The sequence below is a fragment of the Pipistrellus hanaki genome, assembly GCF_964339955.1.
Source record: "Pipistrellus hanaki genome assembly, chromosome: 1".
NCBI classification, from domain to species: domain Eukaryota; kingdom Metazoa; phylum Chordata; class Mammalia; order Chiroptera; family Vespertilionidae; genus Pipistrellus; species Pipistrellus hanaki.
Window position 1 is genome coordinate 56,270,961 of NC_140503.1, and position 13,737 is coordinate 56,284,697.

Here is a 13,737-nt window from a genome sequence, read left to right on the forward strand (position 1 = left end):
TAAAAGAATTACAATTAAAAGGGAGAATTGGGATAAGTATAAAATGGGTGATAAGAAAGCTGAACGGATTATTTTATTAATATAAAATGAAACTATTTGATTCAGGGGAGTTCTGCAAAAAGTGGGCTGGCTGAATTGATTGTCAATTCACTCAACTTGATTGATTTCATCACTTTGAGTGGATGAAGGTGGGAGAGGATATTTGGAGGACGTGAGAGGAGAATTTAGGTAATTTATAATGAATAAGGAGCTAGTGTGGAGTAACTAAGTTGTGCTAGGGACCTGCAGAAATAAAAAAAAAAAGTTAGCTCTGAAGTATAGAAGAGTCAGGCACCAAGATTTGAGACTGCCATTCACTGATTGTCATTCTGCATCACCTTTGACTGTTAGAGCTCTCCTCTGTCTGGGAGGGCACAGCAAGAGGGAACCTAGCATCCTCTGGGCAGAGCCACAGAGCTCTCCCAGCACAGGTGGTGTCTGAGCGAGCTTTGGACAGAAGCACAGGTCTGTCTCAAGCATTCTGGACACAGAGTGAAGAGGGTGTTTTATGTTCATGGAAGAGTGAAAAGCTTAAAGTTAATAAACAGGGTTCATATTTTAATTTGAGCTTGAGGATGTTATTACAAGAGTTTGAGCCATGAGAATGACACAGTCACCTTGTTTTGAGGTTAAGTCTGGTGGCAGTCTGGAAGGTGGAAGGTGGAAGGGAGACAAACAGCAGGTGGCAGAGAGACCAGTTGTAGGGACTTGGGCTCTGCTTTTGATTCACTTTTCCATCTCTGTGTTTGGATCAGAAGCCAGGAAGTCTCCCTCAGTTTGATTAAGGATTGGAAATCTTATAAGTCCAGGTCAGAAGCCAGTTTCTCTCATAGACTAAGGGAAGGAAGATTTGACTCAGGATATCCTGTACTGAGAAAAAGGGATCAAAGGTTTTTATCAAATTGTCACCGTTTTGTTTTTTGTTTTCTTTTCATAAGATCCTAAGGTCATTACATTTATTGTAATGTTATCTTTTGAAAGTTCATTTGGTATTTAGAATGTTATTGATTTTGGACTCTCTTGTGGTGCAGACATAAACGAATGTGCGTTAGATCCTGACATTTGTCCAAATGGAATTTGTGAAAACCTCCGTGGGACCTACAAATGTATATGCAATTCAGGATACGAAGTGGATTCAACTGGGAAAAACTGTGTTGGTGAGAAGTTCCCCCTGTTTGTGCACATTGCTTTCCTCCTGTGATGCTCTGGCAGAAACTACTCATGAAGGACTTCAGGGACTGGGCACGTGGATGCTCTACACTTTGGGTGACAGCATGGTCCATCCATGTCTTGGTGGACAAAAATTTATGTAACTGAATCTTGATAATTTATGAATAATCATGTAGCAGATTAAGTCCTTTAAAGAGGAACTCCCTAGATGCATAAAATGCAAATACTGAACCATTCCAAGATGGCTACAAAGGCATCCCTGGCTTTTATCATGTAGCAGCTCTTTTCCCAACCACATTTTAGGATTAATCAGAGAAAACCCAGCTTATTTTCAGTAATAACTGCTCTGTGTTAAGTTTAACAAATATCATTTTTATGCTCTAACAATCCTAATGAAGGTACCAGCCAGTAACTAAATAAATCCTTTGGTTGAGAAGAAAATGGTCAACAGAGACACCATTGTTTTCTTCTTCAGCTTTTCCAGTTGCCTAGACTAGCATCTTCTGAAATGTAGTGTCCGTTCTGTGGTGTAGTGACATACTGCCTCCGGTTTCCTGAAGTTCAGTTTCTAAAACCAGAATATTTAGACTTGTGAAAATATGCCAAAGCATACCCAAACCAAAATGTAAGATGGTGAACCTTTTTTTATTTGTAAGCAAAACACATTTTACCTCAAAGCAAACATACTTTCATGAAGTGGGATGAAAATTAGTAGTCTTTAAGATAAACAGAAGACCTAAAAGTATGTTTTTTACTTTATGAAAGCCATTTGGGGCTTAGAGGTTTACTTTCTTCTGCCTTTAGGGCTATGTATGTGTGTATGTATTCATGTATTTTTATCCCTACCTGAGGATACTTTTTTACTGGTTTTGAGAGAGAGAGAGAGAGAGAGAGAGAGAGAGAGAGAGAGAGAGAGAGAGAGAGAGATATTGATGGTTGCCTCCCATGTGCATCCCGATGGAGGAGGATGGGACCCACAACCTTGTGGTGTATGGGATGACATTTCAACCAACTAAGCCAACTAGGTTTATTAGTGGTATTTTAGGGATAGGGTTTGAAATGTACTGTTCTAAGGTGGTTAGTCAATTGTTGGAAATGTAATAATTTATAGGTGCTACAGATTGAAATAAACAAATGTCCTGTTTATTCTTTTAACACACAATCTAGCAAGTATCAACTAACTACCTATTGGGTAATGGACTCAACTATCTCCGATCTAGCCATTAGGGAATCACCATATGTTCTGATCCTAGGAAAAACAAGTTTCTCCCATATGTCCTTGGGTGTCAGCTGTTTTATTTGTCATGTTTCTCCCTTCACCATTTGGAGTTCTCTGGTGTTTGAGAGCTTGATGAAATACTGGGACCCCTCCCAAGAAACTTGTTGCCTTTGAGTAGACAAATAGTGCTTTAATTTATAAGAGGAATGGGATTAAATTATATCATATAGAACTTTACTGCCTTGAACAAGGAACAGTGGTCATGCCATTTAAGTTTTTTTAAATTTATTACTAGAGGCCCAATGCATGAAATTCGTGCATTCGAGGGGGGATCGCTCAGCCCAGCCTGCACCCTCTCGCAGTCTGGGAGCCCTTAGATGATGTCCGATTGCCAGCTTAGGCCTTCTCCCTGCCTAAGCCATCAGTGGGACATCCTTAGCTTTGCCATGGAGGCAGGGATAAGCTCCCACCACCACCTCTGTGCTCACCAGCTGTGAGCCAAGCTTATGGCTGAGCAGTGCTCCTCTGGGGGAATGCACTGATCACCGGGGGGCAGCTCCTGCATTAAGCGTCTGCCCCCTGGTGGTCAGTGCACATCATAGCGACTGGTTGTTCCTCAGTTTGGTCGATTTGCATATTAGCCTTTTATTATATAGGATGCTATATAGGACTATTTTAATATTGACCATCTCTGAAACATCCATAACTTGTCCCTTGGCCTTTTGTTATTACAAACATTCTTTCCAAAGATCATTCAGCCTCATTGTTATTTCTGACTCCTAGTGCCAAGGTACTTTGGTTCTCTACGGTACTTTTAATATGTTACAAAGACCTTTATTCAAATGTAACTTTTTTGTAGTTGTCCATTTCTTCTTTTTTTCATAGCTCCTCCTCCTTCAAAATTCTTGTGTTTATATTTACACTCTGACATCAGTATTAAAACAATGTGGGTACTTTAACACAGCAATACATGATGAAGGTCTGGCCTCTATTTATAGCTCTATCTAAATTAAGAAAAGGGAATGGGGGAGAGAGAGAGAGAGAGAGAGAGAGAGAGAGAGAGAGAGCGAGCTCTAACTCCAGGTGCTCTAAAACAACCCTCAATCACTTTGCCCCCTCTCCCTCGCCCTGCATCTCTCTGTTATTTTTGTAGGCCTCCTGTTCTCACACCTTTTACTATACTCTTCTTCTTTCCTATACTTTCACTGTTTTTTTATGAGTTATTTTTACTTTATCTCCTATTTATCATCTTACAGAATGGAACATAGCGGGTGTACTTACTGCCCTTCTCATACAATGTACAGTTGTCCAATTTTGCAGGCGGAAGCAGAATGCTGTACCTAATAGATCCCTCTGTTGTTAGGGCTGCTGACGTTTGTCATTGTGGCCAAGATACAGATATGTTACTTTGGAAAAAGCAGAAATCTTACTTATTTTTCACCTGCTTGCCTTCTTAACATGTGGCATCCGCACACGTGGAAAATGAACTGACAGTAGAACAAAGCATCTGCTCCTATTTAAATTAGCTTTCATCTGGGTCTCAGGCTAACTCAGTACCTAGAAAACATGGAGGATGGAAGCAGGTCAGGGGGACTACACACCAAACCCTTCTCTTTGAACTACAGGCTTCTTTCTCCCTCCCTCTCTTTTATTGCTGGCCCAAATGTGGCCCCTCCTTCTCTGTGGTCTACGCTGACTTTGGAGAAATGAATTCTTTGTCTCACACACCCTTAATTGTAGGGCCCCTTTGTAGGTTATACATGGTATTTTAAAACTAGACTCTACTTAAAACAAGTTTTATTTTTTTATTTTTCTATGAGAGCCTCTCTTCATTGGCAAACATGAAAAATCATTATTTATTTGGGCAGGCCAGAAAGACACAGGGATGTTTAGCTCCATCCAGAAAATACCCCATGAGAAGCCAAAGGGAGAGCTTGAGAGGTTGTAGGGATTCTTCGTTCAATGCTTTAGTATACACTGAGTGGCCAGATTATTATGATCTCTAAATGCAAAATAATCTTGCCACTCAGAGTATATATCCTATATAATAATTCTATACAATAATAGGCTGATATGCAAATTGTCCCCTCAACCAGGAGTTCAACCAGCAGGCAGGCTGGCCAAAGGCCCATGTCCCCTTCCCCTGGCCAAGCTGGCTGGACCCCACCCATACACAAATTCATTCACCGGGCCTCTAAAAAATATATATATATATATTTTAGAGGCCCGGTATATGTGTGTGTGTGTGTGTGTGTATATATATATATATATATATATATATATATATATATACACATACACACACTGAGTGGCCAGATTATTATGATTTCTGAACGCATAATAATCTGGCCACTCAGTGTATACTTCAAAGTTGGCACTATTATTATCAAGTCAGAAGTATCTTCAGATTTCAGATTATGTTCAGAAGTAGGAAGTTAGTACTCAAAAGTCCACTCCAGCCACTTCCCACACAGGACTCCAGGGCCTGGCTGGTTTTTAATGTTTCTCATCAATTCCTCAGTTTAAGTTTTCAGACACTATCAAAGTTTAAGAATTGCAATATGACCCTTTTGGAAAGTATTAACATTCCATACATTATTTTGACAGAATTCTCAGTATGCTACTTACTCAGCTGATAACATGACTTCACACTCGATTTTCCCATAGTATTAAAGACTCTAAAAATATGTTGCTGAGTTAAGTGGGTTTAATACTGTGAACCCATGCAGCTCTCCAGTGCTGAATTTCTGTATCCTTTATGTCAGGGTTACTAGCTTGTCAAATGATGATCTAAGCAGAACCTCTCCATGTCTAAAAAATTCCTTGTGAATATATAGCTTTTTCTGTGGGCTGGGTGATGGTATAGCCCAAAGGGATACTTTGAAAAGCCATGTAATGTCTACACTTCCTAGACTCAGTCATACATATCAAAAGTTAGATTTTGCATCAGATAGGCCAACTATTCAGCTGAAAGCACGGAGTTTTCCTCAGCTCTCTAAATCTCCAGTCTAATTCCCCATGACAATTATAAACTTTGCAGATTGCCTCATACTTGATAACCATAACCAGAGACCTTTCAAATTATTCTAAAAAGAAACACCCATCCTGGAACTAACGCATATCAAAAAATGGACCATATCTTCTAAATCTTTATTTAATTTCTTAAATAAATAGATTAGTCCTTTGAATTCTGGTACAATTAGACAATTATATAAAGATTAGTAACTTCCAGTAAATCCAGATTTTCTTCCTTCTCAAGAAAGAAGTGAATTGAACAGTGTGTGGTGACTTTTGACTTCGTACATACCAAGTACAGATAGTCAGATAACGGTACTTACCTGCAAGTACAGATAGTTTGGCATTCCATCAGGTCAAAGTTGTGTGGTGTAGGCAAAGACCAATGGGTCAAGTGTTTTGCCTTTTTGTTTGAATTCATTATATCATTGTGGCTTTGTGAACCTAACTAAAAGAGCAAAGAAGTTGCATGCAAGGGATGGGCTCTTTTAAAAGTTTATTTTCATTGATTTTCCAGATATTAATGAATGTGTATTGAACCCTCTACTTTGTGACAATGGACAATGTAGGAACACTCCTGGAAGTTTTGTCTGTACCTGCCCCAAAGGATTTATATACAAACCTGATCTAAAAACCTGTGAAGGTAAACTACATTTTTTTTTGTTCTTATACTACATACTTTGCTTTCTTTTTTATTACCATTAGAAAGCCATGAAAATAAATAAGAGCACTTCTATTTCAGATAATTATGCCCCTTCAGTTGAGAATCTGTGGTCCTAAATGGCACTTGTATGCACTTTGCAAGCACTTGGTGGTACTTACCTGCAATTGGCATATTATTTGTCCTTTATTCTTAGTTTAGGTACCTTTTAAAAGCATTCATTTTGCATTTGCCTGCTATTGGCATTTTATTAGCTATCATTTAATAGATGTAGAAGACATTGGATATATGTTGTTTGAGTTCATTATTCAGAAATCACACTTACAGATTTCCTGAATAAAAATATTCATCCACATATCAGGTTCTGTACCATAGAGACTTGCTTAATTATTATTTTTGGCATTCCATCTAGTCTAGAAAAAATTTATTTAGGCCAGTTTTACTAACTAATGAAGAATTTATGATAGCCATTGAGGCCAAAGTTTCCATGTCCATTCATGCTCAAGACTAGTGTTTAAACTAAAAAACAGATCCAGAGACAGAGAAACATCGATCAGACAAGACAGTCAAACCTCAGAGGGAAGGTAGGGGAGGGTGGGGGTAAAAGGGAGAGATCAACCAAAGGACTTATATGTATGCATATAGGCCTAACCAATGGACACAGACAACATGGGGGTGAAGGCATGAGTAGGGGGATGGGTGGATAATGTGGGGATAAGGACACATATGTAATAACTTAATCAATAAAGAAATTTTAAAAAAGACTAGTGTTTAGCAGTGATATAGAGCTGTTTTTGTTTCAGATATCGATGAATGCGAATCCAGTCCTTGCATTAATGGAGTTTGCAAAAACACCCAAGGCTCTTTTATCTGTGAATGTTCTCCTGAAAGTACTTTGGATCCAACAAAGACCATCTGCATAGGTATTTATCTTCCTGAGAATAATTTCCTGGTGTTCACCAATGCTGCTGTTTGAAGTACCTATTAAATATTATCCCTCCATCACCCCTCCCTCCCCAGAAACCATCAAGGGCACTTGCTGGCAGACTTACATCGATGGGCGGTGTGAGGTCAACATCAATGGAGCCACCCTGAAGTCCGAGTGCTGTTCCTCCCTTGGTGCTGCCTGGGGGAGCCCCTGCACCAGATGCCAACTCGGTAAGTGAAATGGGCACATCTCACTGGTCACTTTGGTTAGAAAGGGGAAGCCTAGTACTTTGTGCATTTGGGCTCACGTGAGGATTTTAGAAGGTTTAATTCTGATGGCTTCAGTAAAACATAGTACCGAATAGAAGATTAAGAGAAGTATCAAGACAATAATTTCAGGTAATTTGGCAATTTATTGTTTTCTATCACCACATTGTAATACAGTGAGCTGGTATTGGTTTCCTGGACCAGCAATTCCTATTGGCTCTCTGGAAAATTATGGGATTAAGGGTTCTGAGCCTTTTATAGGTGCACATTTTCCAAAAAACAAAAACACAGAGTAACATAAAGAAATCAGTATTCATGACTAAATTTCCAAGTCTGTTGCAAAGCTGAGGTCTAGGAGACTTGCTGATGATTTTGTTGATTCAACGTTTGGGTATATAAATGCATGAATTTACATAGTATGAATGCTGCAGGGCATGATATATTCAAGTTCTAGACTTTGGTTTCCAAATTATTGTTACAGTAATCCCATAGTTTGATTCCTATGTTAGGGCTAATAGCAAGAGATAAATCTAGCCAGTTCCCTTCTTGGTCCTCAATGTAACATGATCTTTAGGGCACATTGAGGTCTTTTTGGATATCTCTCAGGAACTGAGCTTTATTTCGTGTTTCTCATACTAGGTCAGTGATTGCAAACCACAGCTCTCGAGCCACATGTGGCTCTTTGGCCCCTGGAGTGTGGCTCCGCGTTAGAACCACTTCTTGAAAATAGACTGGCCCGCCGCAACCAGTTTGGCTCAGTGGATAGAGCGTCGGCCTGAGGACTGAAAGGTCCCAGGTTTGATTCCGGTCAAGGGCATGTACCTTGGTTGCGGGCACATCCCCAGTGGGGGGTGTGCAGGAGGCAGCTGATCGATGATTCTCTCTCTCATTGATGTTCCTAACTTTCTATCCCTCTCTCCCTCTCTGCAAAAAATCAATAAAATATTTAAAAAAAAAAAAAAAGAAAGAAAGAAAGAAAGAAAGAAAGAAAGAAAGAAAGAAAGAAAGAAAGAAAGAAAGAAAGAAAGAAAATAGACTGGCCCAGGCCAAAAACCGACTTCTGTGCATGGGCCACAAAGTTTCAGTCACACTGTATGTGCACACCCACACGTGGTATTTTGTGGAAGAGCCACACTCAAGGGGCCAGAGAGCTGCATGTGGCTCGCAAACTGCAGTTTGCTAACCATTGTACTAGGTCATAACTACAAAGTCTGGATATTGTTATCTCAAATTTGTTTTTTGTTTTGTTTGTTTGTGGTTTTTTTACAGATCCCATATGTGGTAAAGGCTATTCAAGGATAAAAGGAACACAATGTGAAGGTATTTATGATTATTTATAAACCATAAATTTCTGTGTGCTTGAAGAATGCTTGTGTTAACTTGGACTGGATAAAGATGTCATGTAACTTCACAATGAGAAATATGCTGCAGGGAAATAAAACAATGAGAACTGCAGTGCATAACAGATGTTAATTTCACAAGCATATATATAATCTTGCCAGTTTCAAGAGCAGAGTACAGGATAGCTGAGAATGTAGGCTGACCATGGTTTGAATTGACTGCCCTTTCAAAATGCTGTATATCGAGAAGATAAAAGAGGAGGTTTTTAATGGGGCTGTAAAATTTGCCTTTTTCTTAGTTTGTCCTATTTTTTGTTTGGTTTGTTTTATCACAGATGATTTAGAAAGAAACACTTAGCTGCATTAGTTTTGGAAAGATACATGGGTTAATATCTAGTTTGCCATGGTTCTTTCTCCTGGGGTCCCAGGTAGACATAGGTCAGGGTGACTAACACCACCTGACATGACACAGCAGCTAAACAATTTTAAAAACAGCAATTAGTCCCATCTGCGGGATGAAATGCAATTTCTTCCCTGCTAAAATAAAGAGGAACACTATAACCTCCACCCAAGGTCTCGCTTTCCAAATAATGACTGAATTCTTTGGCCTTTCTTTCGTCCAGACCCACTGTTAATAACTTATCTGACCTCAGCAGCACTTTTATGTATACAAGTGGCCAGAACAACAACAAAAAAATACCCAAAAAGGTCAATTTTTTCCTTCCCATTTATCTCTCTTACAAGGAAAGATCTGAAACATTTTTTTCAGCATCCCTAGTTGGAGAAATATTTCTTCTAAATAGAGACACTATGTGTGAATTTCTTAACCAATGCTCCATGTTTTTGACATTGGCAAGTATGTGCCTTTCTTTGGATTGATTTGATAGTGAATATTTTTCCAAATTAAGTGCAGAGCACATACTGCTTTGCATTAAGCAAACTGGTACAGAAAGGCACATTTGAGAGAGAGTCAGTGAGTGATAAAAGGATGAACACGAGCATCTTTTAACTCTCCCCAACTCAAACTGGGACCACCAAAGTTTTGACAGAACAGTGAGACCATTGCTGAGGTAGTACCAGTAATACACTTCTGAGGACTTCTCAGCACTCTCAAAAGGGAATCTTTTTACCAGCCCTACATATTCCTCAGTAGGATTTTTTCCCATGCCCACTTTTAAGCTCTTTATTCTTTGCCAGTTTGAAAGACCACGTTTCTGTTTCTCTACTTACTTCCAAACATCTGGTCTCACAAAGCTAATTATCTGGTTCCTGGGAGCCTTACTTGAGATAGTCACAGTACCCAGAGCTGTCTCTTAGACCTCACACCAGCTCCCTGTCTCTTCAATTCAGAAATTACTCCTGAGACCAGTGGAGAAACTCATATCTTTAGCAGCAGGTGAGCTCTCTTTGTTGCTATTCAGACAGCCCAGAAATTCTACCTCACTATTTGGAAGCAAACTAATTTTGTGATCTTATCAGGTTCAAATGGCCATTTCTGTTATGAGAGTAATTATGACTTCACGAATGGAATTAAGTAAAATGATGTTACAGATATATTAATTTCATGCTTTCTTTTCTTCATAGATATCAACGAATGTGAGGTGTTCCCAGGAGTATGCAAAAATGGCGAATGTGTGAACTCCATGGGGTCATTTAAGTGCCAGTGTCCCAATGGGATGAGTTTGGATTCCACTGGAAGGATCTGCCTGGGTAAACACAGAACTTACTGCCTTTCTAGTGACCATTTCTTGAAGATTATTAATGCTTTAGTTAATAAGATAGAGCTGAATATTTGGTTCCAAGTACAGATACATGCATCCCAAATTCAGAATTTCCGTTAGGATCCATGGTTGTTTTCTGGAAAAAGAGCCTTCCCTACCAAAGCTTTTTGTTTATTCTTTATCAAAAGAGTAGAGAATGTGTTAGTGAAGTGAATTGCATGTAACTATTCCTTCAATCATTATCGCCACAGTTATTATTCCAGAGCTCTTAAATCCACCTCTATACATCATGGGCTCTAACATGTGACGTGAATGGTAGGGAGAATACTTTCAATTAAAAAACTATAACTTATACCTGTTAGGCCTGTCCTCCTATTGGCCAGGAGGACAGGTGCTTGCAGGCAACTTTTGTGGATATCAGGAAAGAGAGGGACTATCATGCCTTATGTTTTAATCACACTTTATAGTCTTCAGATGCATAATCTCATTTGTCTCAGACAAGCAAACTTCTTGGTTACAGAATAGGACCAAATTCTATGTCTTCTGACCTCTGGTCTGTTATTCTTTCAATTCTTCCTCATAATCTCATGAATTTGGGGTTGGAGCTAGATGTACCCCACATGTATCCAGAAGAATGTGTACACGAACACATGTTGAAGCGAAGGAATACTTGAGAAGAGGAGTGAATGGCTTTTCTTTGCTCTTCTTCCTCATTTTGGAGTTTACCATTCCATCTCTCCAAAATGAAGTGGATCATAGGAAAAGGGGCTGGGGCCAGATCAGATGTTCTCCAAAGATAGAGATGGTAGTTTGATATTAGCCTGAGAAGAGATGGCAAGACCTCATGGCCGATATGCATTGGTACCCAGCATGTCTGTGAAAACATCTCCCCCAAGCACATTGCAGAATGTCTTAGAATACTGCTCCTTTCATAGAATTATCAGAAAAAGTGAACACAGAGTAGCTCCCTCTCTCATGCTCCCTCTGCTCTCTGGCAGATATCCGCATGGAAACCTGCTTCCTGAGATACGATGATGAGGAGTGCACTCTGCCCATTGCTGGCCGCCACCGCATGGACGCCTGCTGCTGCTCTGTGGGGGCGGCCTGGGGTACGGTGGAATGTGAGGAGTGTCCCATGAAAAACACGCCTGAGTATGAGGAGCTCTGCCCCAGAGGACCCGGATTTGCCACAAAAGACATTACAAATGGAAAACCTTTCTTCAAAGGTACAATGGTTTCAGTGCTTGGTTGCCCTTTCTTTTAGACCAACAGGATGCATTTGCCTGAGCCCAGATTTCTACCAATAGGATTATGAGTACCGTCACTGTGTACCTCCATCATCTCAGCATACATTCTTTGCTTCCTGAATGATCTGTAACCAAGCATTCACTCTGTAATGGGTTTTGTTTTTTTTCTATATCTCAGGATTTCCTGAGGTTACTTGCCTCACCCATCTAGCCATTATTATGTGTTAAAGTAGATTTTAATGCTACCCTAAGCCAAACATGAATGAAAGGAAATGGGAAAATTGTATGCCATCTGCTAAAGCCACATGAGAAGACCTCTTATCTGCTGATTTGAGCGTCCATGTCTCTGCAGTCCACCTGAGTACAGACAATGGAGGGCGAATGGCATGAGAAGCCCAGCAGCAGGTCCTCTTTGTCCAAATGTAGCGAAACTCATTCCTGTGGCAGACACACTCCAGGGACAGGATATTTCAAACATTATTTCAGTTTATTATGCTATAATCTAAAATTCATGCAAAAAACCCCCAAGAAGTTGCAGATTTAATCTAATTCCAATTTGATTTAAGTTTTTACACACAATGAGACAGAGCTTGTTTACTTTAGCATATGGAAAAATCATAATTGGTTACTCAGAATTCTGACTATTCAGGGAGGCTCAGCTTATGTTCCGAGTATAGAGTTTTGTGTTGGTTGCCCATTGTGTCTGGTCCTAGTTATTGTACTTCATAATTGAATCAGATGGGAAATGAGTATATAAATATCAGTTAACTATTTTTATAGAAAAATGTGTAGACTTTTTTTTTCCCTACTGAGCATTTTGTCCAAGAAGCTCTGGGGTTTAAAATTGTTGTGTCTAGAGAGATGGTTTCTAGATGGCCCTGTTAACTGTCTCTTTAGTAAATTTAAAGGAACTCGAGTGATTTGCTTCCAAAGGCTGTGGGAATCCATTGCCTCAGAAGGACGTGATGTTCTTGAGATTTAATCTGCCCGTTCTGTCTCTCATGACACTACGCAAAAATTAACTCATATTTGTTGAGCTTCAGGTCTTACTTTGGAAAGGCTCCTAAAAGGGTAAACTCATATTACACGTTACAGAAGTCATCTCCTAATATACAAAAAAACTATTTTATTTATACTAATGAAATTCTATGGCTATATAATATTGATAAAATATTTTAAATAGTATACATTATTTCCAAATAATTTAAATTGGAAATGATGTCTTCTTTGAAATTCTTGTATTTTATGTGAAATTCATATAAAAAAGCATAAATGAATATCTTATTTCTCTACACCAGCAATGTTCAACCAGTGTGCCTCAAGTATTCTTAAAATACGCATTATCTGACTACTTATTCAGGGGCCCTAGCCTCTTTTCCCTGAGATTGTCAAGTTAAAAAATGACAACAGCCAGCACAATAATAGCCATCAAAATTATACCCTTTCTTTTTTTTGTCAGATCAGCCAAGAATGTAATATTTTTTTTTGTTTGTTTACCATAAATTTTTAGTATAATTACTTTATATGTGCCAGGAGATGAAAAAGGATGAAACTCCTTGCTCTACATACTCACTTGGTTGTTGAGGGGCAATAAATGCTAATAATCTTCTATATGCTTTAAGTATAAACACTAGTGGTTTGGACCATTCATTCAGCAAATAGTTAAATGTTCAGTGTGTATTGGACTGGATTCCAAAAGTCCAAATAAATACACTCCTTCTCTGATAATGCTTTCTAAAACAAGTTGAAAAGACATAGAAATATGTACAGTCATATTTCTCATGGATCATCACACAGTCTTTAAAATCAATATTGCCAAGACCCTCCAACCTCCTGGGTTTAACACGGTGGGATTGAGACCTATTGGTTACTCACAACTTCTCACACATGTTATTTTTCTTGAAGATATCAACGAGTGCAAGATGATCCCCAGCCTCTGCACCCACGGCAAGTGCAGAAACACCATTGGCAGTTTTAAGTGCAGGTGCGACAGTGGCTTTGCTCTTGACTCTGAAGAACGGAACTGCACAGGTCAGTGAGGGGGCTCACCTTGGAGGGACAACCTTTAGATTCTTCATCTCTATTACACAAGAATCAAGGCTATCCCGACACTCACTTGTGCCACTTGCTG

General features: G+C 39.3%; 1 protein-coding gene across 1 annotated transcript in view; it reads left to right on the plus strand.

The window, feature by feature from the left end:
- Positions 1-13,737, plus strand: part of FBN1 (fibrillin 1) — a 230,424-nt gene that overhangs the window by 142,171 nt on the left and 74,516 nt on the right. Inside the window, exons 19-26 of the mRNA XM_084898386.1 lie at positions 1,071-1,196; positions 5,961-6,086; positions 6,908-7,027; positions 7,125-7,262; positions 8,568-8,618; positions 10,223-10,348; positions 11,358-11,585; positions 13,512-13,637. Of these exons, the coding sequence (XP_084754512.1) occupies positions 1,071-1,196; positions 5,961-6,086; positions 6,908-7,027; positions 7,125-7,262; positions 8,568-8,618; positions 10,223-10,348; positions 11,358-11,585; positions 13,512-13,637 (1,041 nt within the window). The remainder of the gene's footprint in view (positions 1-1,070; positions 1,197-5,960; positions 6,087-6,907; positions 7,028-7,124; positions 7,263-8,567; positions 8,619-10,222; positions 10,349-11,357; positions 11,586-13,511; positions 13,638-13,737) is intronic.